General features: G+C 37.7%; 1 protein-coding gene across 5 annotated transcripts in view; it reads left to right on the top strand.

Annotated features, from left to right (window-relative positions):
• The window catches only part of fnbp1a (formin binding protein 1a), a 36,655-nt gene extending 12,636 nt beyond the window's left edge, over nucleotides 1-24,019 (top strand). Inside the window, exons 7-18 of one of the 5 annotated variants that reach the window (XM_073868075.1) lie at nucleotides 2,664-2,678; nucleotides 5,541-5,669; nucleotides 5,757-5,903; nucleotides 8,936-9,115; nucleotides 11,817-11,999; nucleotides 12,262-12,276; nucleotides 12,610-12,719; nucleotides 14,536-14,668; nucleotides 16,289-16,413; nucleotides 18,299-18,441; nucleotides 18,798-18,956; nucleotides 22,490-24,019. In XM_073868075.1, coding sequence (XP_073724176.1) covers nucleotides 2,664-2,678; nucleotides 5,541-5,669; nucleotides 5,757-5,903; nucleotides 8,936-9,115; nucleotides 11,817-11,999; nucleotides 12,262-12,276; nucleotides 12,610-12,719; nucleotides 14,536-14,668; nucleotides 16,289-16,413; nucleotides 18,299-18,441; nucleotides 18,798-18,956; nucleotides 22,490-22,497 — 1,347 coding nt within the window. In that variant the 3' untranslated portion in view covers nucleotides 22,498-24,019. Of the gene's footprint in view, nucleotides 1-2,663; nucleotides 2,679-5,540; nucleotides 5,670-5,756; nucleotides 5,904-8,935; nucleotides 9,116-11,816; nucleotides 12,000-12,261; nucleotides 12,277-12,609; nucleotides 12,720-14,535; nucleotides 14,669-16,288; nucleotides 16,414-18,298; nucleotides 18,442-18,797; nucleotides 21,490-22,489 lie in introns of those variants that run through there. The other 4 variants (XM_055168068.2, XM_073868076.1, XM_055168069.2 and 1 more) reach the window with 4 other exon arrangements.
• Nucleotides 24,020-24,241: the final 222 nt, after the last annotated feature.

Raw genomic sequence — 24,241 nt, forward strand, 5'->3', positions numbered from 1 at the left:
TAGTTTAATAAATTGTAACACAACAGCCTTATGCTGCGTTTACACCAGCCACGTTTGAGGCATCAAAATCGCGTCTACCGCGCCTAGTTTGCCGCTTGAACAGTTTGAATGCATTCGCGCGTCTAGAGCGAAAGACACGCAGAAAAAGCAAGCATTTGACGCGCGTCAGAGGCGAAATCCGCTTCTTGTGGGAGGGGCAAGTGCTATGCGGTTGTCTGTTTGCATGATGGCTGATGTTGATGTCACCTTACTATAGGGGTAAAATAGTTTTAAAAAAACGTCGGGAATGCCGCAGGTCAATAAATGTCACATGACTCAAAAGTGAAATGTGTATTTACAACTTACCAGGTTGCCCAATGTCCTCACTGACACTCTTTCAAGAGAGGTCCTTTTTATTCCTGTCTCTATAGAAATAAGAACTTGTGTCGTATAGCTCCAGGTGACTGCTCACGGACAATATCAAGCGTTCCTTCATGTTGAAATGAGTGACTCCGGGCAGTGCAAGCTGGTTCCTGATTGGTTATCGCGGTGCGAAAATCCGCTAAAGTTCACATTTTTCAACTCGGGCGTCAGCCGCAAATTCGCGTCTAAAGCAAAATGCACAAAAAGCACCATTCGCGCGTACTGTGCCAGATGCTCAATTTGCGCCATTCGCGTGTTTTTTTGTTATTTAAAGAGTGCATTAGTAATATGCGCCTATAAACGGGACGACAACGCAAGTTTGCTTATCACACACATGAATGCGCAGCAGCACAAAACATTTTTAAATATGAAAGATTAAAGGATTGAATGTAAAAGATTATTATTGAGTCTCTTGGACATAAATGAGGACTAATTATGAGACGTTAGAAGGCACAAAGAGCTGTTTCACCTGTAGCCTGGTAAGTTAATAAATGCTTTGCTTTAAACAAATACATCTGTTTTTAAATGTTTTTAAATGCTACCTTATGGATTTATTGTATATACTGACTCTATACCTGTAGATATGGTGAGATACGAAAAAAACTTGTGACGCTGTCCAGGTGCTGAAACGTGCAGAGAGCCGTTTGTAAATTCTTTATCTCCTGTACAAATAAAGTATTTTTAAGTTATTACATACTTGTAAATTATTTTATGATGATATTGGATAGCCATACATTTAAAGCAATTAAAAGCCTGCTTTTTTACTTCCATGACTAAAAGAAAAAGGGTTTTAAAGGTTTTAATAAAAAAAAGAACAATTTCAATACAAGTGAAAAACAACACAATTATTTAACATTAATCTTAAACTGGGGATCTTCTTCCTCCGCTTAGTTTTTCAGTTTACAAAGTCCGTCATCTAAATAGGGATTAGACAAAGCGCCAGCGCAACTGGCTTTTAAAGGGGATGAGAGCTGAGACTCTCATTGGTTTATTGCACGTTACACCCAAAATACTCACATTATTCAAAAAAAAAACAGGGCCAACCCTTTTTGACTATGCGCTCGGCGCACAAACCATTTTTCCCGTCGTTAAATTAGCAAAAGTGGATTCGGACACACACATTTAGACGTTGCGCTGTGCGCTTTAGACAATGCGCTTAGATCGTTAAAATAGGGCCCCAAATGTGACCCGTGCTGTCTAAATGAGTCAGGTTTTCATAAAAATAATAACATTAAGCTTTCGTCTAGCGAATCCAATGGTCGTTGAACATCTACAATGGTCTTTATTTGTACATTTTCTGAGAGTTGTACCATACCATCCCTTTGACTTGTGTGTGCCAAATGTATTAGTGTTACCAGTGATTTTAAGGTATGGATGTGGTGATGTTTGTGGTAATTTTGGATTTTTCTACTTCAAACAAGTTTAGTTCTGTCATGTTTTGTCAGATTCCAACATATCATGCATTGTTTTGAAGTTTTTTAATAGAGAATGTCAAAATATATATAAATCATTTTTGAAAATTTGCTCATATTGAATTTGCCAGCACGGGTCACAAATGATGCAGCAGCAAACGAAAAGGGTAAAACAATGGCTGATTATTCTGTCGAAAATGTAAACAGGCTGTTGGAAACAAATATTTGCATAAAGCTTTTATATTTGTCCACACCCATGTTGATTATTAGTATTAAATACTTGAAAAGTGTTAAATTAAAGTAAATTTAGAACAGATAAAAATGTGTGATTAATCGCGAGTTAACTCATGACAGTCATGCGATTAATCTAGATTAAATATTTTAATCTATTGACAGCCCTAGTAAAAATAAAAAAATTGGTAAATTGGTAACATCTGAAAAATAAAGGCTTTTTCAACTTAAATATTTAACTTATAGTGATGTAATGTAAGTTACATTTTTTTTTAAGTTTTACCAATTGAAGTAATTTTTTAAGTTAATCCACCTTTCATTTTTAACAGTGTAGTCATTATTACTATTTATTATTTAAGTACATACATTTTGTATTCTACTCCTTGCAAAATATTTTGAATCTGTAGTTGGTTACATTGATGGTCATTTAGGAGTACAAGGTATTAGTTTATTAGTTTGTTAGCAATGATAAGACATATATCTGTAACATGCTATGAATATAAGCTCGAGTGAAAACCATTGTAATGTGGTTTTGTGGAGATGTTTTCTGAAGTACCTGCTGTTATCAGTATTCTGACATTAATTCACTGTGTCTTTGTTTTTTAACATGTCTTAAAGCGGTGTTCTTTCAAGGTAGGTTTATACCAAGAGTCGTCTGTGTCGGTGGGCCGTTTGTTGGGTGTATATCAACAAAGAGTGTTTGTCGTAATTTTGTTTTCGTCTTTAGCTTTTGTTACGTTTACGTCTTTGCTTGCAGCGTACCTCTGAATCTTTCCTGTAGTCACCTTGTACGAATTAGGCTTTTGAGGAATATTTAGAAAAATAAGTTATTTAGGGTTACAGCGAAGGTTTTTTTAAAGGGATTGAAATACTGCGCAGTCTATTGTCAGCCACAGGAGGTTTTGAGTCTGTGTACACTGTGTGCTTTATGTACATTGCATTAAATAGCAAAATATCAAACCAAGTGGCACATTCCAAAAAAAATGTCATATTCATATATTATATACATACTATTACATTATTAGTGCATGCTATTGTTATTCATTTAAAATATACAGTATATAAAATATAGCGCAGATGTACGCTTTACCTTGGGACCAGAATAGGTTTTGAGTACAGATCTAAAATCATTTGTTTACTCCAGTGGTTTAGTGGTATTTTCTTATCTAATGCAATGACGTTCATACATTATTAAATGTGAATAAATGGCCAGAGCAGCTGTATGTGTTTAGTTAGTGAGCATGATGAATGGATGTTTGTGGTGTGGACCATTGAAAATCATCATTTCTCGTGTACCTTTGAAACAATGTGGAACATTCATTATCAGTTTTGTGCGTATGTGTGTTTGTCTTTACAAACATCATGTTCTCACTGCCCTCATCTGTGTTTCTCTCACAGTTTTTCAATGACCAATGCCACGTTTACATTCACAATATTGCAAAGTTAATTGTGTTGCCAATTTGTTTCTATACACCATCTTCCATACACCAGTGGAACGATGTTATTGTTGGGAGTAATATTAGGAAGAAATATCCAACATTTGAATGAAAGTCAGCATAATTTCAATATATTTACAACCACTGGCAGTAAGGTTTCAATTTCGTGCACAGTGTTTTCTGTTTTCCATGTTATTTTAGACAAATACACTATAAAAAAAATGATTTGTTGGTTTAATTTAAAAAAGTAAGTTACCTTGTTGCCTTAAACGTTTTTGGGTAGCACTTTATTTTTCATTACTTGTAAATATTTTGTACTTACAAGCAAATGTATGGTACTTACTTTTGAGTATCCACATGGTAATTAAATGGTATCATTACAGTACTTACCACACCCAAGGTGGTAATGTGGCACAACGCAAGTTTTGACATTTGACAAGTTAGGTGTGCGGTTATTGAAAATTAATGCATACCCGTGGAACATTTCTCAACCAATCAGAATACAGCATTCAACAGACCCGTGGTATAATTCTAGATAAGTACTGGGTAATACCAGATACATACTTGTAGTGTAGGTATACTGTAATTAACGTGAAACACTTCTGTACTTACAAATGAATGTACAATATAAGTATTTAGTACTTACAGGCAAGTGTAAGTACTTATAGTGTACATAATATGATAACTAATAACAAACACTACTGTAATTACAAATTGAATGTATATGGTAAGGGTGTAGTACATGCAGGCCAGTGTAAGTTAATGACCGGCACATAATGTATGTATACTGTAACTAACGTGAAACACAACTGTACTTATGAATTGTATATACATGGTAAGTGTGTGGTACATTCAGGCAAGTGTAAGTCAATGCCCGGTATCTATAGTATACATACATGATAAGTAAGGAATAATTTGCGACGGGCCATTGAATTATAAGAAAATAATGCACACCCAAGGTGCATGTTGTGGAGAAGTTATGTCGTACCTTCATTTGTAAGTACAGTAGTGTTTCTTGTTAGTTACAGTATACTTACACTATAGGTATTATCCAGTACTTATCTAGAGTTACATAATATCTATCAAGTATGTAACACTGGTAAGTACAGTAATGATATCATTTAATTACCATGTGGATACTCAAAAGTAAGTACCACACATTTGTCTGTAAGTACAGCATATTTACCATACATGTACAAGGTAAGTACAAGTACTGTAAAATAAAGTGCTACCAAATTTTGAGTTGATCCAACTTAAAAATATTAGTTGACTCAAAAGGTTAAGTAAACATTGTTGTGTCAACTAATAAGTTGAATTAACTCAAAATTTCCAAATGAAGTTTAACTCTGTTTACAGTGCAGTACTAGTACTGTAGATTACAGTACATTCAGCAATCAGTATGTTTATATTTTAAATATTCCCATTAGTTTTTTGTTTTTAAAATGTCAATTCATTTTGAGTATGCATATGCAATTCATATTCAGAAGAAAATAAATGTATTGTCCAAGCTGATATTAAGCCATTTTGAGATTATCAGCACTGATCGACAACTATTACTGTAGCACAAATCCTAGCATCCTCGTGGAAAACAAATCTGCTCTGTCGTTGTTCATTTTCAGTTGTCTGATGGTAAACATTATGTAAATATTGTAACAAATGAATTTCTTTTTAGCATGAATCTCGTGCTGGTTTGGAAATCCCATTGTTGTCGACTACTGTTGTAACCCCAGATACCCGCAAATTTGCTGAATCTTATCGCGGCATATTATATGATTGTATTTATCTGTGTGATCTGTGACGTTTACGTTGTTTGTTCATCCTCACTCCCGCACAGAACTGTTGGTTATTTGTGTATATTGCCGATTGTGTTTATTTGAGGTTGACGTCACAGTACAAACGTATTGTATATTTACGTAATCGACTCTCTCTTTGTTCCTTTGTTTGCGTCATGTTATGAAAACAGTCGTTTTATTTGTTAGTCGGTGTTCTTTTCGTTATGATGTCATACTCGTAAGAAACATCTTTGTCTTTCTGTCTCTCTTGTTCTGTGTCTTTCAAGGCTAAACAGCAAGCTCAGATGAGGCATCAAATAGCTGAAGACAGTAAAAACGAGTACTTGACCTACCTGCAGAAGTTTAACAAGGACCAGCATGAGCATTACTACACGCTCATACCACACATCTTTCAGGTAAAAGTCTTTTTACTTTATCAACTTTGTGACTTGATTTATAATCTATAATCTATTTTCAGTTCTGGTTCTGTTTTGTCTTTCCAGAGGATACAGGAGATGGAGGAGCGACGGGTGGGCAGGGTAAGAGAAAGCATGCGAGTGTACTCCGAGGTTGAACGTAAAGTACTGCCTATCGTCAGCAAGTGTCTGGACGGCATGACCAAGGCAGCTGAATCCATCGAGCCTAAAATGGTACGTAAAGTGCTTCAAATGCAGAAAATCTTGGCCTATTGCCATTTGTTGATCAGCCTAATGCAGAAGATCTGATATTTAATCAAAATGATCTTTTAGTCAGTGCCAACAGCCAAGTGAGATATGCATCGACATAATGTACAGTAGTGCTCAATATGTAGAGTTTGAGTTCTGGCTTGTGGTCATCTCTCTCACACCTCATCGATCCAATGTCCAATCTAGAAAAAAACGATTTAGGCCCCAATTTTTTATGTATATATTATATAAATACACTCACCTAAAGGATTATTAGGAACACCGGTTCAATTTCTCATTAATGCAGTTATCTAATCAACCAGTCACATGGCAGTTGCTTCAATGCATTTAGGGGTGTGGTCCTGGTCAAGACAATCTCCTGAACTCCAAACTGAATGTCAGAATGGGAAAGAAAGGCGATTTAAGCAATTTTGAGCGTGGCATAGTTGTTGGTGCCAGACGGGCCGGTCTGAGTATTTCACAATCAGCTCAGTTACTGGGATTTTCACGCACAACCATTTCTAGGGTTTACAAAGAATGGTGTGAAAAGGGAAAAACATCCAGTATGCGGCAGTCCTGTGGGCAAAAATGCCTTGTTGATGGTAGAGGTCAGAGGAGAATGGGCCGACTGATTCAAGCTGATAGAAGAGCAACTTTGACTGAAATAACCACTCGTTACAACCGAGGTATGCAGCAAAGCATTTATGAAGCCACAACATGCACAACCTTGAGGCAGATGGGCTACAACAGCAGAAGACCCCACTCATCTTCACTACATATAGGAAAAAAAGGCTACAATTTGCACGAGCTCACCAAAATTGGACAGTTGAAGACTGGAAAAATGTTGCCTGGTCTGATGAGTCTCGATTTCTGTTGAGACATTCAGATGGTAGAGTCAGAATTTGGTGTAAACAGAATGAGAAGATGGATCCTTCATGCCTTGTTACCACTGTGCAGGCTGATGGTGGTGGTGTAATGGTGTGGGGGATGTTTTCTTGGCACACTTTATGCCCCTTAGTGCCAATTGGGCATCGTTTAAATGCTGCGGCCTACCCGAGCATTGTTTCTGACCATGTCCATCCCTTTATGACTACCATGTACCCATCCTCTGATGGCTACTTCCAACAGGATAATGCACCATGTCACAAAGATCGAATCATTCCAAATTGGTTTCTTGAACATGACAATGAGTTCACTGTACTAAAATGGCCCCCCACAGTCACCAGATCTCAACCCAATAGAGCATCTTTGGGATGTGGGGGAACGGGACCTTCGTGCCCTGGATGTGCATCCCACAAACCTCCATCAACTGCAAGATGCTATCCTTTCAATATGGGCCAACATTTCTAAAGAATGCTTTCAGCACCTTGTTGAATCAATGCCACGTAGAATTAAGGCAGTTCTGAAGGCGAAAGGTCAAACACAGTATAAGTATGGTGTTCCTAATAATCCTTTAGGTGAGTGTATATCAGTGGCGGCTGGTGACTTCTTTTTTTGAAGCGCACGATGTGAAGAATTTTCCTTTTGGTGCATCCCTACATTTGAATAATAAAACAATGCAAAATACAGGCTTGATTTTTTTGATTATCGCTGCCCCTACACAATCTCCCAGGTTAAGATAAATCACTTACAGATGGAGAAGATTGTTGGCAGTGAACGGGCTGATGTTCTTGCTGTTTGTCTTATCTGCTATAGTTAATCCTGTTTTCAGCATTCACGTGGGCAGGCGATATGCTGTCCAGATGTGACAGATGGAGAGTCTGATTTCAGCAGCAGCATTAATTGACTCATATGAGCTGGATTTTACTGCAGATTTAAATGGGCTTAGCAACAAAGTCTTAATATTTTTTGTGGCTCCTGGACTATGAGTGTTTGTGACTTTTCAGTCAATGTGTCACCCATATAAGCAGTCCTCTATGAAAAACATAAAGAATATAATTTCCTTATCATGATTATGGATTTAAATACAGTGCTTTACAAATTTATTAGACCATCAAGCATTGTGAAGTGCTTAAATGTGGACATTTCATCATTTTGAACAGAATTGAGGAATGTTAAAGTGAATTAGCATTTTTATATTTTTATTCAACTTCTCTCAGAAGTCAGAAATTAATCAACCATAACATTTAACCATTAAAACTATTAAGGACTTCAAGTAAGGAACTTAAGCCGGGCTCACACTACAGAATTTTCACCCTGTATTTTCCCCTTGCGAGAAATTGAGAAGTTCTGATGAATCTCGTGATCGATTCATTTAGATTCACAGATCCATTACACTGATTCATTTAAAAGTTCTGCCCTTATAATTCAATCTGTTATGAATTTAGCATGTGTGCTAACCAGTGGCGGCTCGTGACTGCTCTTCTGAGGGTCGCAAATTCAAAATATGTGTCATGTGTGTTGCTCGTGTTTTCAAAATATGTGTTTGTTGTGTCATGTGAACCATGTGCATCACGTGTTTTGTCAAAATTAGTGCCTGCTGCACACGCGTCAAAACCGTTTATGATTAAAGAGACGCTTACGTTCACAAAATACACGCAAGACACTCACTTAACAGTAAACTCTGATTACGCATGAGATTATGCGAGTATCTGGCAAATGCGAGCGTCTCTTTAATCATAAACCCTTTAGACGCGTCTGCAACAGGCACTTATTTTGACAAGACACGTGATGCACATATGATAACTCGACGCGCAAACACATATTTTGAAATTACGAACCACACACATGACGGCCTACATACATGTTGTGACGAACTTCGCATCGTGCGCCCTCGAAAAAAAGAAGTCAACGGCCGCCACTGGTGCTAACTAAAGCCAGAATTTGAACCATACTTAATATTTTATAGCATGCTTTAATTTAGCAGTATAATATGAGTAGATTATGTTAAACAGCATGTGTTACATGTAGTACAAACCTGATGGTTTGTGTTACTAAATGTAGTTATTTTGAACCTTAAGCTTATGTTTTATGTGTTTCAGCATCAAGTCTGATTTCATTAATATTTCTGATTTCAGGACAGTAAACAAGTGGTAGAGTCATATAAATCAGGCTTTGAACCCCCGGGCGATGTGGAGTTTGAGGACTATAGTGTGTCTATGAAGAGGGCGGTGTCAGAATCAAGCTTCTTAAATACTCGTGGAGAGAGCAGACGCCGCAGCAGGAGCAGACTGTGGCCTTTACTCAAGAGAAACAAGGTAAACACACCATCATCAGAAACAAATTTGAAACTAGTACATAATTTAAAAGGCATAATGTGTATGATTTTTGCATGAAAATATCCCCAAACTACTAGCACCGATTTTATATTGTGACTTTAAAAAATGTTTTTGAAACGTTGAAATGCAGTCATGTGAATTATATAACATAAACAAATATTAATAATTTAAAACTTATTAAAAAATCAAGTTATGCTGACAATTAAAGGGACACTCCACTTTTTTTGAAAATAGGCTCATTTCCAGCTCCCCTAGAGTTAAACATTTGATTTTTACCATTTTGGAATCCATTCAGGCGACCTGGCGGTACCACTTTTAGCATAGCTTAGCATAAATCATTGAATCTGATTAGACCATTAGCATCGCGCTCAAAAATGGCCAAAGAGTTTCGATGTTTGTCCTATTTAACTCTTTCACCGCCAGCATTTTCATGATTTTCACAAAAGTTTAATGTCTTCCAGAAAATGCCTTTTTAAATATATAAACATACAATATATATAATAAAAAAACAGACCCTCTGCTTTCAAACAAAAAAATCCGTTTCATCCTACCTTCATGTATTGTGTTTTATCACCTCTCAAATATGTGTAGGTTTCATCAAAAACACAAAATTTTGAGCAAAAAGCTGAGATAATTCCATTTTTGTGAAGGACTTTTGATAGAGATCAGATGCAGAGCGATCTTTAAAACATACACGGACATACAGCTGTTTGCCCAATGGCAATACCGGTACTTCCGGTTTTTATAAGTTGCGCAAGAGCTCCACCTGGTGGATAATAGCGGTATTGCAGATTGACGAGATAACTCGTCAATGGCGGGGAAAGAGTTAAAACTTGACTCTTCTGTAGTTACATCATGTACTAAGACCGACGAAAAAATTAAAAGTTGTGATTTTCTAGGCCGATGGGAACGATATTAAAGGCGGAGTGCACAATGTTTGAAAGCCAATGTTGATAATTGAAATCACCTAAACAAACACGCCCCTACCCCAGTAGAATCTGGACCTTCTTTTAAAAGACCCGCCCCACACATACGCAACCCGGAAAAGTATGTCTGTTAGTAGACACGCTCCTTACTGCTGATTGGCTGTAAGTGTGTTTTGGGAGTCGGCCCGTCTCCTTTTCCAAAGCGTTTTTCAAACATTGTGCACTCCGCCTTTAAGCAGCACCCGAAAATAGTTTCCTTGGTAACTTTAAATAGCAGGGGACTATTTTCGGGCACTGCGTAACATAATTGCGCCTCCTGCAGCCATGGTACAACAGCAAAGTCCTTGACTATTACGCCAGAATGAGAGTATAGTTCATAGCCGTATCTGCCTAGAAAATCACAACTTTTAATTTGCCGTCGGTCTTAGTACACAATCTAACTAGAGAGGAGTCTTAAATAGGAATAATATCAAAACTCTTTGGTCATTTTTTTAGCATGATGCTAATGGTCTAATCAGACTCAATGCATTATGCTAAGCTATGCCAAAAGTGGTACCGCCAGACCCGGAGATCAGCTGAATGGATTCCAAAATGGCAAAAATCAAATATTTAACTCTAGGGGAGCTGGAAAATGAGCATATTTTCAAAAAAAATGGAGTGTCTCTTTAACAAGTTTTATTTTTATGCATTAAAGACCATTTGATCATTAACTTTTTTGTGCACAGTGCCCACACCATATATATTGCAAATAGCTTTAATTTGGTTGTTTGTATTAAAGGTGCAGTGTGTAAATTTTAGTGGCATCTAGTGGTGAGGTTGCGAATTGCAACCAACAGCTCAGTCCACTGCTCACCCCTCGCTTTTAAAAAGCATAGAGAAGCTACTGTAGCCGCCACCAGAAATACATGTCATTGATGGAGACAACTTAGCAAAAAAATTTGTCCGTTAAGGGCTTCTGTAGAAACATAGTGGCACAAAATGGCAACTTCCATGTAAGGGGACCCTCGGTGTATGTAGATAAAAACTTCTCATTCTAAGGTAATAAAAACATAATGGGTCATTATATAAATGTCTTTATACACCCCTGATAATATAGTTTGTATATTATTTTGCATTTCTGTCAAGAGATCCTTTTAAAAATTACACACTGCACCTTAAAATGATCTATAAACCCTCTTATTAAAATGAGTAAGAATTAGTGTTGCATTTAAGAGATCTAAACAAAACTATTTTATACATTTATTAAAGGGGAAGTGTGTAATTTATGCACCCCTTATGGGTAGTAAGCAAAGTAAGTAATCTGCGTCTCTGTGATATCTGTAATGGTTGTGGAGAAAATTTTAACATTAATAAAAATTAAACAGTTCACCTATGTAATTATAACTATTCTTAACACCCAATGTCCTAAATATTTTAAACTGCTCTTAATAGTTAATATTCCTTGATAGGTGAGAAGTTCTGTGCTGCATTGTCACCAAACTAAATATAAAAAAATTATTATTTAAATGTTCTTAAACACTTCTCTTGGCTGTCATTGGTCAAACAAACAGCCTCATCCTAAATTCTCAAACAAACACAATTTTTAATATCACCCATGTTTAAAATTCAGTTTCAGTAACTTCAGTTTTAGTTTTATCAGTTATATCTGTACAAGAGAAAAGTGTTTAAGAAACATCAAGAAAGTGTTTAAACATCTTCTCCTCTCTTCCTCCATTCCATTTCTCAATGTGGCTCCATCACACCTTCATCTGTAGCTTATGTCTTTGTTAGCATCACCCCGTCAGCCTCCTCCCCCTCCTCCCACCTCCCCGTCCCCTGAGGGCCTCCCCAACGGCCCTCAGTCCCCGCAGCAGGCCAAGGAGCCCCTGAGTCAGCGCCTCAACGACTTCATGAGCACCAAACACAAAATGCACTGCCTGCGGAGCCTGAAGCGTGGGGTAAGCTCACAATCATCTGTCTCAATTGTGTCTCGCTCATGGGTCGATCTCATTGGATGACTCTTATCGTAAGACTAGCGTCATCAGTTTGGTTTGATTAGAAAGTGAATTGATGTGAAATGTCAAACCGGTCTGAAGGTGTTTGTCTGTTATTCGTGCTTTTTGTCATCTTCGTCTTAAACCCCTCTGTCGTAACAGCATCATAATACTCTGTTTTCACACTGTGTATATTAACACATTTTTCTTGTCTTAACATTCACAGCTTTCTCTAAAGCTGGTAAGTCTGATCTGAAATTAAAAGTGTACTTCTTAAAAAAAACTATAAAACTATATCGTTTCTTTGTTCTTAATCTCTCGACAGAGACTTTTATTTATTAATTTGAATCTTTTGGCATGTTGCACCATGAACACTGGTTTTAAGCTAACACAAGTTTTGTTTAGTTTTAGAAAATGCATCTCAAGACCCATTTGTTTTGGTCTGCTCTGATGGACCTCTTAGTAAATTATTACATTATACAGTTAATTGCTTATTGTGTCAAACTTTAACACGTTTTATGCAATATTATTAATTGTAGTAAATTAAAGTGTGGTGGTCTTTGTCTGTCTGCAGGGAACGGGACAAGAGGACTATAGTCATCTCCCCCCTGAACAGAGAAGGAAAAAACTTCAAGCCAAACTCAATGACATCAATAAAGACATCCAGAAAGAGATGGATCAGAGGTAAAGCACTTTCAGAGCTGTGCCCGTAATAAAATCAGCCTACACTGTCTCCAAACCATGCGTAAGGGGGCGTGCACACAAAAGCTTTTACGCCTGCGGTCGACGTATGTTTTTAATAGTTTCCAATGGAAGCGCTGCGTTTTTAAAAAAAGCCAGCAGCTAGCGTTTTTTCTCGAGCTAAAAGCCGATGCTCGGCGGTTTTCCGCGCTCAGGTCTGAGTGCCAAAATTTTAAAAAGATTCAACTTTGGGTGAACAGCTCTGCTCGTCAATGAGTATATTTACATGTACACCAATAATGCGATTATTTCCAATAATCAGAGTAAGGACTTAATCGCAGTAAGACGTTTACATGACTGGAGCTAACCTCTTCACTCCTGTTTACATGCAGTTTTAATTTTCGGATTATTCACACATAATAAGCCCAATGCAGAGCACAAATGATGAACTCGTGTATACTGTCCACTGTTTTAATTTACTTACGTTAAATGACAAACACTTTGTTATGGACAGTACAATATTAAGTTACTCCCCAAAAAAGTAACTAATTGCGTTACTTAGTTACTTTTCATGGAAAGTAATGCTTACGTTAATTTTAAGTTACTTTCGCATTACTTTTTCTTACTTGGCTGAGGCTTGATCTCTTTCGCAAAAATGTCGCAAAAATGTTGAGCGCTGGCCTGCCATCTCCGTTTTTGACTCAAACTGCCCCCAATTAGGCACACAGTGCGCGTAATTCTACGTTAATGTGTTCAGTTTAATTCAGTACATTATTTTATTTTTAAATCAAAATGAATTAAACTGAAAAATAACTCGCATTACTTTTTTTAAAAAGTAACTCAAATCTTAATGTGTACATTTATAAAGTAATGGGTTTCTTTACTCGTTACTTCAGAAAAGTAATATTATTACGTAATGCGCGTTACTTGTAATGCGTTACCTCCAACACTGGTTATGGACGTATTTCATAATCTTAAAATATTGGTCATGTTCTAAATAATAAAATTGTAGCGCATCTACTAATAATTATAGATACATAAATCTGTGTTTTTACAGATGCAATATTTTAGAAATGATGCATTGCGATGCAAATGCTAATTTGTATCCAATGCACAGTTTTTAAACCGATGCATCACATCATGAACTTTTTATGCCGATGCACCGAGCAAATCTGGAAATCTTCCCATCCCTAATCTACAGTATAGATATAAATTTAAGTACAGAAACACCCTTATAAACATCTTAGCAACCACCGAGTCCCTTTAGACTTATACCAAATACTACTTAAAGGGATGGTTCACCCAAAAATACAAATATTTTGTCATCATTTACTCACCCTGAAGTTTTCTAAACCTGTATGAGTTTTTATTTTATTTTGATGAACACAAAAGAAGATATTTTGATTAATGATGGTAAGCATACAGCTGCTATAACCATTGACTTTCATAGTAGGAAAAACAAATATTTCGGAAGTAAAGTATTGATAAATGGTGAAGATATTTTGATATATGATGGTAAGCACATAGTTGACGGTACCCATTATATTAGTTTTTCCTACTATGGAAGTGAATGGTTACAATCAGTAGTCTGCTTACCATCATTTATCAAAATATCTTCTTTTGTGTTCATCAGAAAAAAGAAATTCATACAGATTTAGTACAACATGAGGTTGAGTAAATTATGACAGAATTTTCTTTTTTGGGTGACTATCCCTTTAAGCTTTTAAACGACACAGTCTATTTTACTTTCAAACATCAATTTTTTTAGATTTCTAATATTATATATATATGCTTCTTTTCTTTTTCTGATCATCTGCAGGGATGCCTTGACTAAAATGAAAGATGTTTACTGTAAGAATCCTCACTTAGGGGATCCAGACAGTATAGATCCACGTTTAGAAGAGATCACACAGAGCTTGGAAAAGTTGCAACTTGAAGCGCAGAAATTTGAGGTAAGACTTTTACAAATTCAATCCTACAAAAAGGAAATTTTGCTTGCAGTGATGATGGTCAACAATATTTTTGTGCAGTGAATTATTGCCTGCAACAATTTGTACATTTATAAATACATTTTAAGGCCTTAATACTGATAAATTTCGATTTTTAATTTGGGTGCTTTTTGTTTACTTTTCTACTTGATGTCTACTGCAATAACCAACCCGGGCTCACTCAGCATACTACATTTCTGCATAACCTAAAATACATAGAATTTTCGTTTTTTTCCATTTTGACATGTGTGAAAACCTCCTCGTCTTTGTTAAGTTGATGTGTGCCATTTGGCACTTATTTATTGCCTTATGCATGCAAACGTGCGGCATGCCTAACTGTGCATGCAGGAGGCGTTTCTAATTCTGGTTGTTCTACTAGTAACAACTATAAACAAATGAGTAACTGTCCTCTTAGTAATTGACAAAAAGCGGGTGATGTAAACTCCACAGCTTCACTCTTAAGCCGAAGGTATAGTAGGGCCATCCACACACCGTCCGCATGATGTTATTTTTTTCATCATCAGGAGGGACCACGGTTGTCCATGCAGACCGTCCTCATACAAAATTTGAGACCGTGCGGACAGTACGCGTACATGACACTCCACTACAAACAATTACAAACACCATCGTCTTCTTTTATTTTCACTTCTTCCAAGAACAGAAAGCTGTGGTGCATTTTCATCACCATGTTGTTTGATTCCTGTTCTTTGTTTTCTTGATGGTTGTTCTAAACTTTGTTTGCAATGGTGCATCTGCTACTTTTCTTCATCTATCCTAAATTTTTTAATGTACTGTAAATGTCGCAAATCAGTGCTGCCCTGACGGCCTGGTAGAGTAATAATTTGAATAAGAAATAATTTGTATTGCGTACATATTGAACACGGCCCTCCGCGCGTAGCCGCGGTTGAATATACTTTGAAAGCTGCGTAGACGCATGCAGAAGTGACAGACACCTTTATTTTCTGTAGCTTCTGAAAGTCGCTTGTCATTTGCATAAAGTTGAAAAGTTCTCATCTGTGTTATTCCTCAAGGAATTTTTACAATGTAGCTGGACTCTTCCTGTTTCATGCCGCCAGAAATTGCTAAGCTTCTACTGAAATGAACAAGATCGCGTCGATGTGCACACAGCTTAAGTAACTAAAGCTGTTCTTGTGGTTTAATTTTAATAAAACATAGTCGACATACAAATAGGAATGCATAACGATTAATTCACGATTAATCTATAGCAGAATAAAAGTTTTTGTTTACATCATATATGTATGTGAACTGTGTATAATAATTATGTATATATAAATATGCACACATCCATGTATAATTTTAAGAAAAAATATATTTATATATTAGGTATTTATATTTATATAAAATATAAATGATACATAAATATACAAATGTATACACATGTAAACATTTGTTAACTTCAACCGAAAAGATGTAAGCGATATGTACCAGGAGAAATGTATTTCAGTTTATGCAGAAATGTAGGTAGAGGTACTATTGTGTCTTTTATGAAGCCTCTGTTAAGGGAAATAAGGTGGCTGATGTGACGGTCTAAAGTCAATAAACACATTGTTTGTGTTTTCTCAGGGCTGGCTGACGGAGTTGGAAAGAAAGTTACTTGAAAAGGCATCGGAACCTCAGAGACAGAGCGGCCATTTTGATTCGCAGGGCAACACGCCTCTTACTAACAACTACGGTCAAAACCGAGAGAGGTACTTCAGTCCCTAGATAGTAGGGCCACCAAAGATAATGCAATAAAATATAAAATTGTCATACTATAACAAATATAAGAAAAGCATACTGTAAACTCAAAATGCCCCTGAACTGCAAAAACTGTACTTTCAAATTCATGACATGGGCAGTCGTGCCTTAATGGTTAGAATATCAATGGGTCTGCATTTGACGCACACATCTTGAGGGAGAGCGCACTGGCAAACGTGTGAGAGGAGGGAAAGCTCTCTACTGTCATCTACTATCATCATACGTGGGGACACGCATCATCTACGCTGAGCGTAGCTGCGCCTGGTCGTAGATTCAGATGGTGCAAAAGGCGTAATTTTTTTAAACAAAGCTGGACGTACCTAAAACCGACGTAGGGCTTATGCAGGGTTCACACCAGACGCGGTAGAGGCAGCAATCGCGAGTGATTCACGTGTTAAAGCAACACTATGTAGTTTCCATGTAAAAATGACTTACAGCTCCCCCATGTGGTTGACACAAACGGAAAAGTGCAACAGTGCCTGGTATCAGACACTCTTCTGCAGGCAGGGGGAGGGGTGGGGCTGTGTTTCCTACCCTCCACCGCCACTTTCAGAGTCTGCTTGTAGCAGCTAGGAGGCTGCTCAGGTTGCAGCAACAGCACAATTTGTCCAGTTAAAAGTTGTTCTATCACTGAAATAATTTAGGAGACATTATTTAAAGATAAAAAAACTACATAGTGTTGCTTTAAGTCAATGCAAAGATGCGAATAGGCATCCTGTGGCGCGGTACACGCAGAAGGCGCAGCCCGAATGGCGCATTCCGCGCGAATTTAGCGTTGCCGCGGGAAATGCGTGGTTGAAAAATGTGAACTTTTGCGGATCTCCGCGCCTCGTTAACCAATCAGGACCTTGTTGTAGTAGTGACGTGATTACAGGATGCGAGCGGAGTCGCAGAAGCTCCTCCCAATTTCCACGTTACTGTGGCAAAATGCGCTATTCGGGCATAGTTGGACGCTTGAACATGTTAGTTTACTCGCTTTATTCACACGTGAAAGCCGTGCAGGAAATTCTAGGCATTCGAGACATTAATTCTACGTACACACCAAATGCGGGGCATTCCTCACTGTAGATTACTCGCGGGATTTAACTTAATTTTTTTTATTTTTTGCTTGAGTTGAATATTTTCAACTTGGGCGAAAACGCGTTTGAGGCGAATAGCGCATGTTTTGCGCGTGTAGATTACATACAAAGTCAATGCAAAGACGCGATCAGACGCATCCTCATGTAGGGCAATGTGAATGACGCAATATTTGCCGCAAAAACATTCAAGCCCGCTTTCGCCCAAGTTGAAAGTGTTCGGCTCGAGCGGGGAATTTGCATGACACGAAGTTAAATCCCGCGAGTGAGAAATGCCCCGCGTTTGGTGTGTGCGTGGCATTGGTGTCTCGAATGCCTGGAGTTTCATGCGCAGCTTTCGCGTATGAGTGGAGCGGGTGAGCTGGAATGTTCAGGCGTCCAGCTGCGCCCGAATGGCGCATTTTGCTGCCTCTACCGCGGCAGGTGTGAATGCACCATTACACCTAACTTTTTACGTCCGGCTGGTGCAACCGACCCCTGATATAATAAGAGTAAAACTATTAACTATAATTCGAAAAATCCTAATGTCAGAAACTTTGGGCTAAAGTTTATGTTTCACCAGATCAGTCTAGTTATGACACCATAAAAACTCAACTGACTGGACCAAACCATGGAAAAAACTCACATGTTGACATTACAACAATCACATAACCATATTATTTATAGTTCAGCACAAGCGCAAGACATTAAATGTACAATCTGACTGTAACGCCAAAGTTAATTTGGACTGTTTTACGTATTGCATGTCTTCTGTACATAGTCCGGATGGCAGCTACACGGAAGATCCCAGCACCGAGACCAGCATGCAGTTTAAATCTCGCAGTACTGAGTTTGATGAAGACTTTGATGAGGAGGAACCTTTACCCACCATTGGAACATGCAAGGCACTTTATCCATTTGAAGGTAACAGAAAAGCACTACTACTGTAGCTAAAGGTGTTGCGTATAGATTTAAGATAACTGTTAAGTCGACCCCGTGGTTGAATGCCGTGATAATTTTTTTGTTGGTTGTGGATTAACGTTTTAATCAAAGAAACAACTACTTACCCATAACTCATACCCTAACCTTTTTTTAACCCTCAAATTAGTGTGAAATAACAGTTTGAGAAGAAGCCCCTAACCTAAATCTAACATACACCTTAATCCTGCAATCTGATTGGTTAATGAAAATATTGATTCAGGACCAACAATAGTGTTGATCCAGGATCACATCCTACTTGGTGAAATCAAGGGGTTACAGAGCCTATTTTGTGCCTGTAGGTCAAAATGAGGGTACCATATCCATGAGCGAAGGGGAGATGCTGTACGTAATCGAGGAGGACAAGGGCGACGGGTGGACTCGAGTTCGCAAAAACGAGGACGAGGAAGGATACGTGCCCACATCCTACATCAAACTCTTTTTGGACGCGAATGCCAAAGGTGCTATGACATACATATAATCCCACGTCACCCGGAAGGGTGGTTTAACTGTACACACAGCAGACGAGAGCGTGAAAATGTCATCGTCCTCGGTTAAAAGAGGAAGCGGGGTGATTCCTGTTTTTGATAAGTTCAAGACGCCATGCATATTGCACAGTTCTGGTCTGTATATTTTGATTTATTTTGCCCTCAGAGTCAATCGATGTTAAATATCCGTAAGGCAATAAAGACACGGCTGCTGGGTAATTTTGATATCTAATGGAAATGGCTGGTTTACCAACATGTCATGTTGATATTTAACATTACGGCATATTAGGTGAACATGTCATGTTAATTTTAAGCGTATCTGAAGAGCTCAGATGCAAGTGCGTCTGACATGTTTTTTTTTCAAAATTAGATTCTGCCAACAAAGTTGTATTTCTGAATGGCCTTAGGCTGTTAAGTATTTGATGGATGTATAAATAGTGCCCAGAGCGTTCGGTCAAAATATCATTTTCATTTTTGACTGAGGTGGCGTTTAGAGGATTTTGCATCTGAGCTCCTCGTTTGTTGACTCACTCATGGTTTATTAATATTTATTTTATGGTATAGAAGCAATCAGATGTTTTAAAACCTACATGATTAGGAAATGTCTTAAAAGTAAATACTTTAAAGGGATAGTTTACCCTAAAACAAAAACATGCTCATTTATTTACTCATCGTTATGTATATTGAACGCCTTAATGTCTTGATCCGTTTTACCTCAAACGCAGGATGGTGGATGATGAACGCCTCTTCAAGCTTCAAAAGGACCCAAAAGTGTTAAGGCCCATTCACATTATGGACAATAACTATAAAAATATAGTTTAAAAATTGTTGACACCAAAACTTTAACAATTAAAATAAAAGAAACAATATCATTGGGCTCCCTTTCGGAGCGATTTTTTTTCTTCTCCAACTGGTAAAAACATTGACAACCAAACAAATCTTTTTGAATTTAACGTTTAAAGTTTTTCGCTAAAGTCTATAACATAATGATTATTTCAGGTATCCATCCCTTCTGTGGTTGCAGTCAAACTGACTGGGTTATGTTTTTATTTAATAACATTGACTTCATCAATAGATAAAATAATAGATTACACAAAGAAGATTCAAAAGGATATCTACAATATTAGTTTAATGCCATTAAATATAAACGATTTGCGCAAGTATGGTGGCATGCGAACAAATTAACGTGCGTACGCTAATATAGTTTTCCTGCAGAAAATTTGTTAGTTAAGGTGGTAGGGGTGGGCGGGGCCGGGGGCGTGGCAATCAAAGGGGCCATGATGAAAATGAAAATATTTGTATTAAAAACACTCAAAACTTAATTTTGAAGAAACTATGACAGAAAATGAACACATACTAGATTATTATTGAATTAAATGTTTATAACAGATACCTCTAATGGGAATAGCTGCGTGATGAAGTGAAACTAAAGGGTTAATAAACACAAACATGATATATAGCGCGAAGATTGTAAAAACTGATTATTTCCCACTATTAATTACATTATCTTAAAGGAGTGTAGCATGTAAATAATGCACATAAATAACGTGAGCAAGAGCGCACAACAATTATATTGAATCAACAGGGACGTGCAACCTAACTAGCAGGTTGCTTAAACAACAAAATCACCAAATAACTTACTTTAAATTTGCAAGACCTGTAGACTAATACAATAACAGGCTTAAATAAACCCAAAACGTAAGTCCACTTACAGTTCTCACAGACAAGTGTTTTATCAACCGGTTATCCTCCAGACAGTTGACGGACCATTTCGGCCATGTGGCGCGCATGCACGCTCGCAGTGTGAAATGCGTCTGCGCTATTCTCCGAGAAGTTTTATGAACTGGCTAGACAGTGACGGACCACGTCTTTCTCTCATTTCGGCCGTGCGGGGACCTAGTTAAGGTGGTATGGTTTCCCAGCTTAGGCGGGCCGCCCAAACAGCAAAGTGCTGTGGGAAACCCTGATAGTTAGCATTATAGTTAATGTTATGGTTATTGATAAAGTGTAAACAGCCCTTTCTCGACTCGTGCCATATATTTTAGGTTTCCTGAAGGCATAAAATAGTGTTTTGTGAAAAAGAAAACTAAACTCCATTATTTAACAGGAACTAGACTTTTGCCACCAAAATTTGAGAGTGTGCCACTGAATTTTACATCCAGTCGCACATGTGCGACCAGTAAATTTGACCTTTTTTGTGATGTGACACTTAATTTGAAACAGCACATTGTACTTTCAGCATCTATCATCAAAGTATTTATTAGTAATACATTGAAAATTTGTAGAAATGTGAATATTTGGGTAGCATGTTGATTTACGGTGTGTGCCCCTAAATTTTCTGGTTGTGCCCCTAAAATTTTCAGTTGGGGGCCACTGTGCTCCTAGTGGAGCCCTGTTTAATGAAAGTCTTGACCTGCTGTGCCTTTCTTTCAGTGCACATTCCCTGTTTAGGATGTTTATTTTTAAATAATGTAACAACTGAAACAACAGTGATATTCACAACAACAAAGTAGAGGAGTAAATGTCTTCAGGACACTTAAAATATATAATGACACAAGTTCAGTGAAGTTATTTATTTAACACTTTTGGGCCCATTTGAACCTTAAAGTAGATGGTGACTCCCATTGTAACCAGAAAACCCCAAATAACACTTCTTAAAAAATCTGCGTTTTGGTTCTGATTTAAGGGGGTTTAAAGGACATGAGGGTGAGTAAATAATGGCAACGTTTTCGTTTTTGAGTGAAGTATCCCTTTAAGCTTCTGGCAATAAAAATTTGCATTTCCTTCCCTGAAACGTGGCCTCAAAACTACAGATTAGGTAGCAAAGTGTGTTTTTAATTGTAACTTTTTAAAACATTGAAATGTATGAAGTGTGTGAGTGATGAAACCGAATAATATTTTCTCAGGTACATTTACTGTAAATGCTTGTACCTCGTGAATATTCAAGATCTGCTTTTCCCCACAGCAAATCGCCTTTGGTTTAAAGGCATATTATTAAAAACATGATTGCATGCAACTATTTCTCTAGCTTTGCAATTGCTGCTGTACAAAAAGATCAACTTTTAAAGTCAAAAATATATTCATCAGCCATAGATAAAACGACGCCTCGCTGTGTAGCTAAGCAATGAATTCAATAAGAAGTGCATGTTTGTACATTGACCAGCATGGAAAATTTTAGGCCAGAAAATCACATTGCAGTGTGTACTAGGAAAATATTGCTCTTAATGCATGCTGTAATTACAGACATTGCTTTATAATTTGTTCATAAGCTTTATCCGCAGCTGTAAAATATGCATCAGTTGTTTAATAGTGCCGTAGGCTAGAAATGAAGAGTTTTGTATAGTTTTATCCTCCCTGTCTTTGACTCCCACAGCGTTGTCTGTGAATCTGGTCAATTGTAAAGTAAAGGAATGTTCATAGAAAACAAATCTCTAACATATCTTGTGTGATGTTTTTTTTTGTTTTGTTTCTTTTTTGCTTTTTGGTTTCTGTTTTCTTTCTTGCAGATCCCTAAAAGTGTTTGGCTGGCACAGGAGTGGCAGGGCAAGCGTCCTTGCGTCAAACATCTTCCTCTTGTTACTGTAGTCAGACAAATGGCTCGCGGGCGACTAACTGGCAGGAAAATCCATATTAAACGCGAACCCTCTCCTCTACCACGTGAACGAAAACGAATCCAGACTTTTTCATGCCTGTAGCGTGCTGATTATTTGCAAACGCTTGCTTCTCGTATGGACCTAGAATATTTAGCCTTGTGCTGTAGCCGCTTGCTGTCAGACCAGAGCCCTTAGGATCGTTTGCAGAGGTACAGATCACGGGCCATGTTCATGTTTTGTTGTTGCCTGGCTTTGCTTCAGAGCCCAGAGGAGTTTCCTTTATGAAGACATTAGATTTATGAAATATTTGTCAGTGCGGACTGTTCAGTTCTGTATCATACTGAAAGTTACTATAAAAATGTGGGGGATAAAGGTGGGACTCATTTGATATATATTAGACTAGTTTTACTTTGTTGAGAAGTGCTTGCAAGGCAGAAATGTTTTGAAAATCGACTAACAGGATTTGCTTTCCTGTGTTGTGTCAAATGTCAATGGGCATGTCAAAGGGCTTGTCTTTTTTATAGCCTAAAGCCAGATTTGTGGGCCAGATATGGCAATGTGCTTAAAAACCCTCACTTTGGCAACCTCATAGTCACACCCTGGCAACACACAAGCCTTTTTATATGATGCAGCATGTCATCAACATTACTAGTTAATTTTCCTAAAAATATTCTAAAAGTCAACTTTTAGGAGTATAAACTAGCATATATTGATGTCCCCAAAGCTAAAAGATGTGGATGAAATAACAAAAAACTGCACGAGATCCGTTTTGAGCCACTTTAAATGTGGATCTAATACAAATACGATATGTGGACATCTGACTTCGGTGTAAACACGTATATCAGATTGCTCTTGAATCTAATGTTACCGTTCAGCACAGAGCCTTAAAGGGACACTCCACTTTTTTTAAGTGTGCCCATTTTCCGGCTTTACTCGAGTTAAACATTTGATTTTTGCTGTTTTGGGGTCCTTTCGGCCGATCTCTGGGTTTGGCGGTGCCACTTTTGGCGTGGCTTGGCGTGATCCGTTGAGTCCGATTGGACCATTTGGCATTGCGCTCAAAAAGAGTTTATATATTTTTCCTATTTAAAAATATGCAGTAGTCCCCTGCTATTGAAAGTTACCAAGGGAACTATTTTCGGGCGCTGCGTAATATCATTGCGCCTGCTGCAGTCATGTTACGGCAGCAAAGTCATTGATTATTACGCCAGAATGAGAGTATAGTTACTAGACATATGGGCCTAGAAAATTGCAACTTTTAATTTTCCGTCGGTCTTAGTACACATTGTAACTACAGAAGAGTCAAGTTTTAAATAGGAAAAATATCGAAACACTTTCGTTATTTTTTAGCACGATGCTGGTGGTCTGGCCGGATTCGGTGGATTCTGCTGGGCTGTGCTGGGGGTGGTGGCGCCGGACCCGGAGATCGGCTGAATGGATTCCAAAACTTTTGTCTCTAGGGGAGCTGGAAAGTGAGTATATTTTAAAAAGTTGAGTGTCCCTTTAAAGCCAAATAAGGCAATATTAATTTAAAATATAAGATGCAAAAACATTTTTGTGCACAGGAATCGCTTTTCTCTTTATGACATCATGCAAGCGCTCCTCAAATGGTTTGCAGTTGTCATGTGAATGAACCAATGTGAAGCGCATTAAAGCTGTCTTTAC

This window comes from Misgurnus anguillicaudatus, chromosome 5 (assembly GCF_027580225.2).
Source record: "Misgurnus anguillicaudatus chromosome 5, ASM2758022v2, whole genome shotgun sequence".
NCBI classification, from domain to species: domain Eukaryota; kingdom Metazoa; phylum Chordata; class Actinopteri; order Cypriniformes; family Cobitidae; genus Misgurnus; species Misgurnus anguillicaudatus.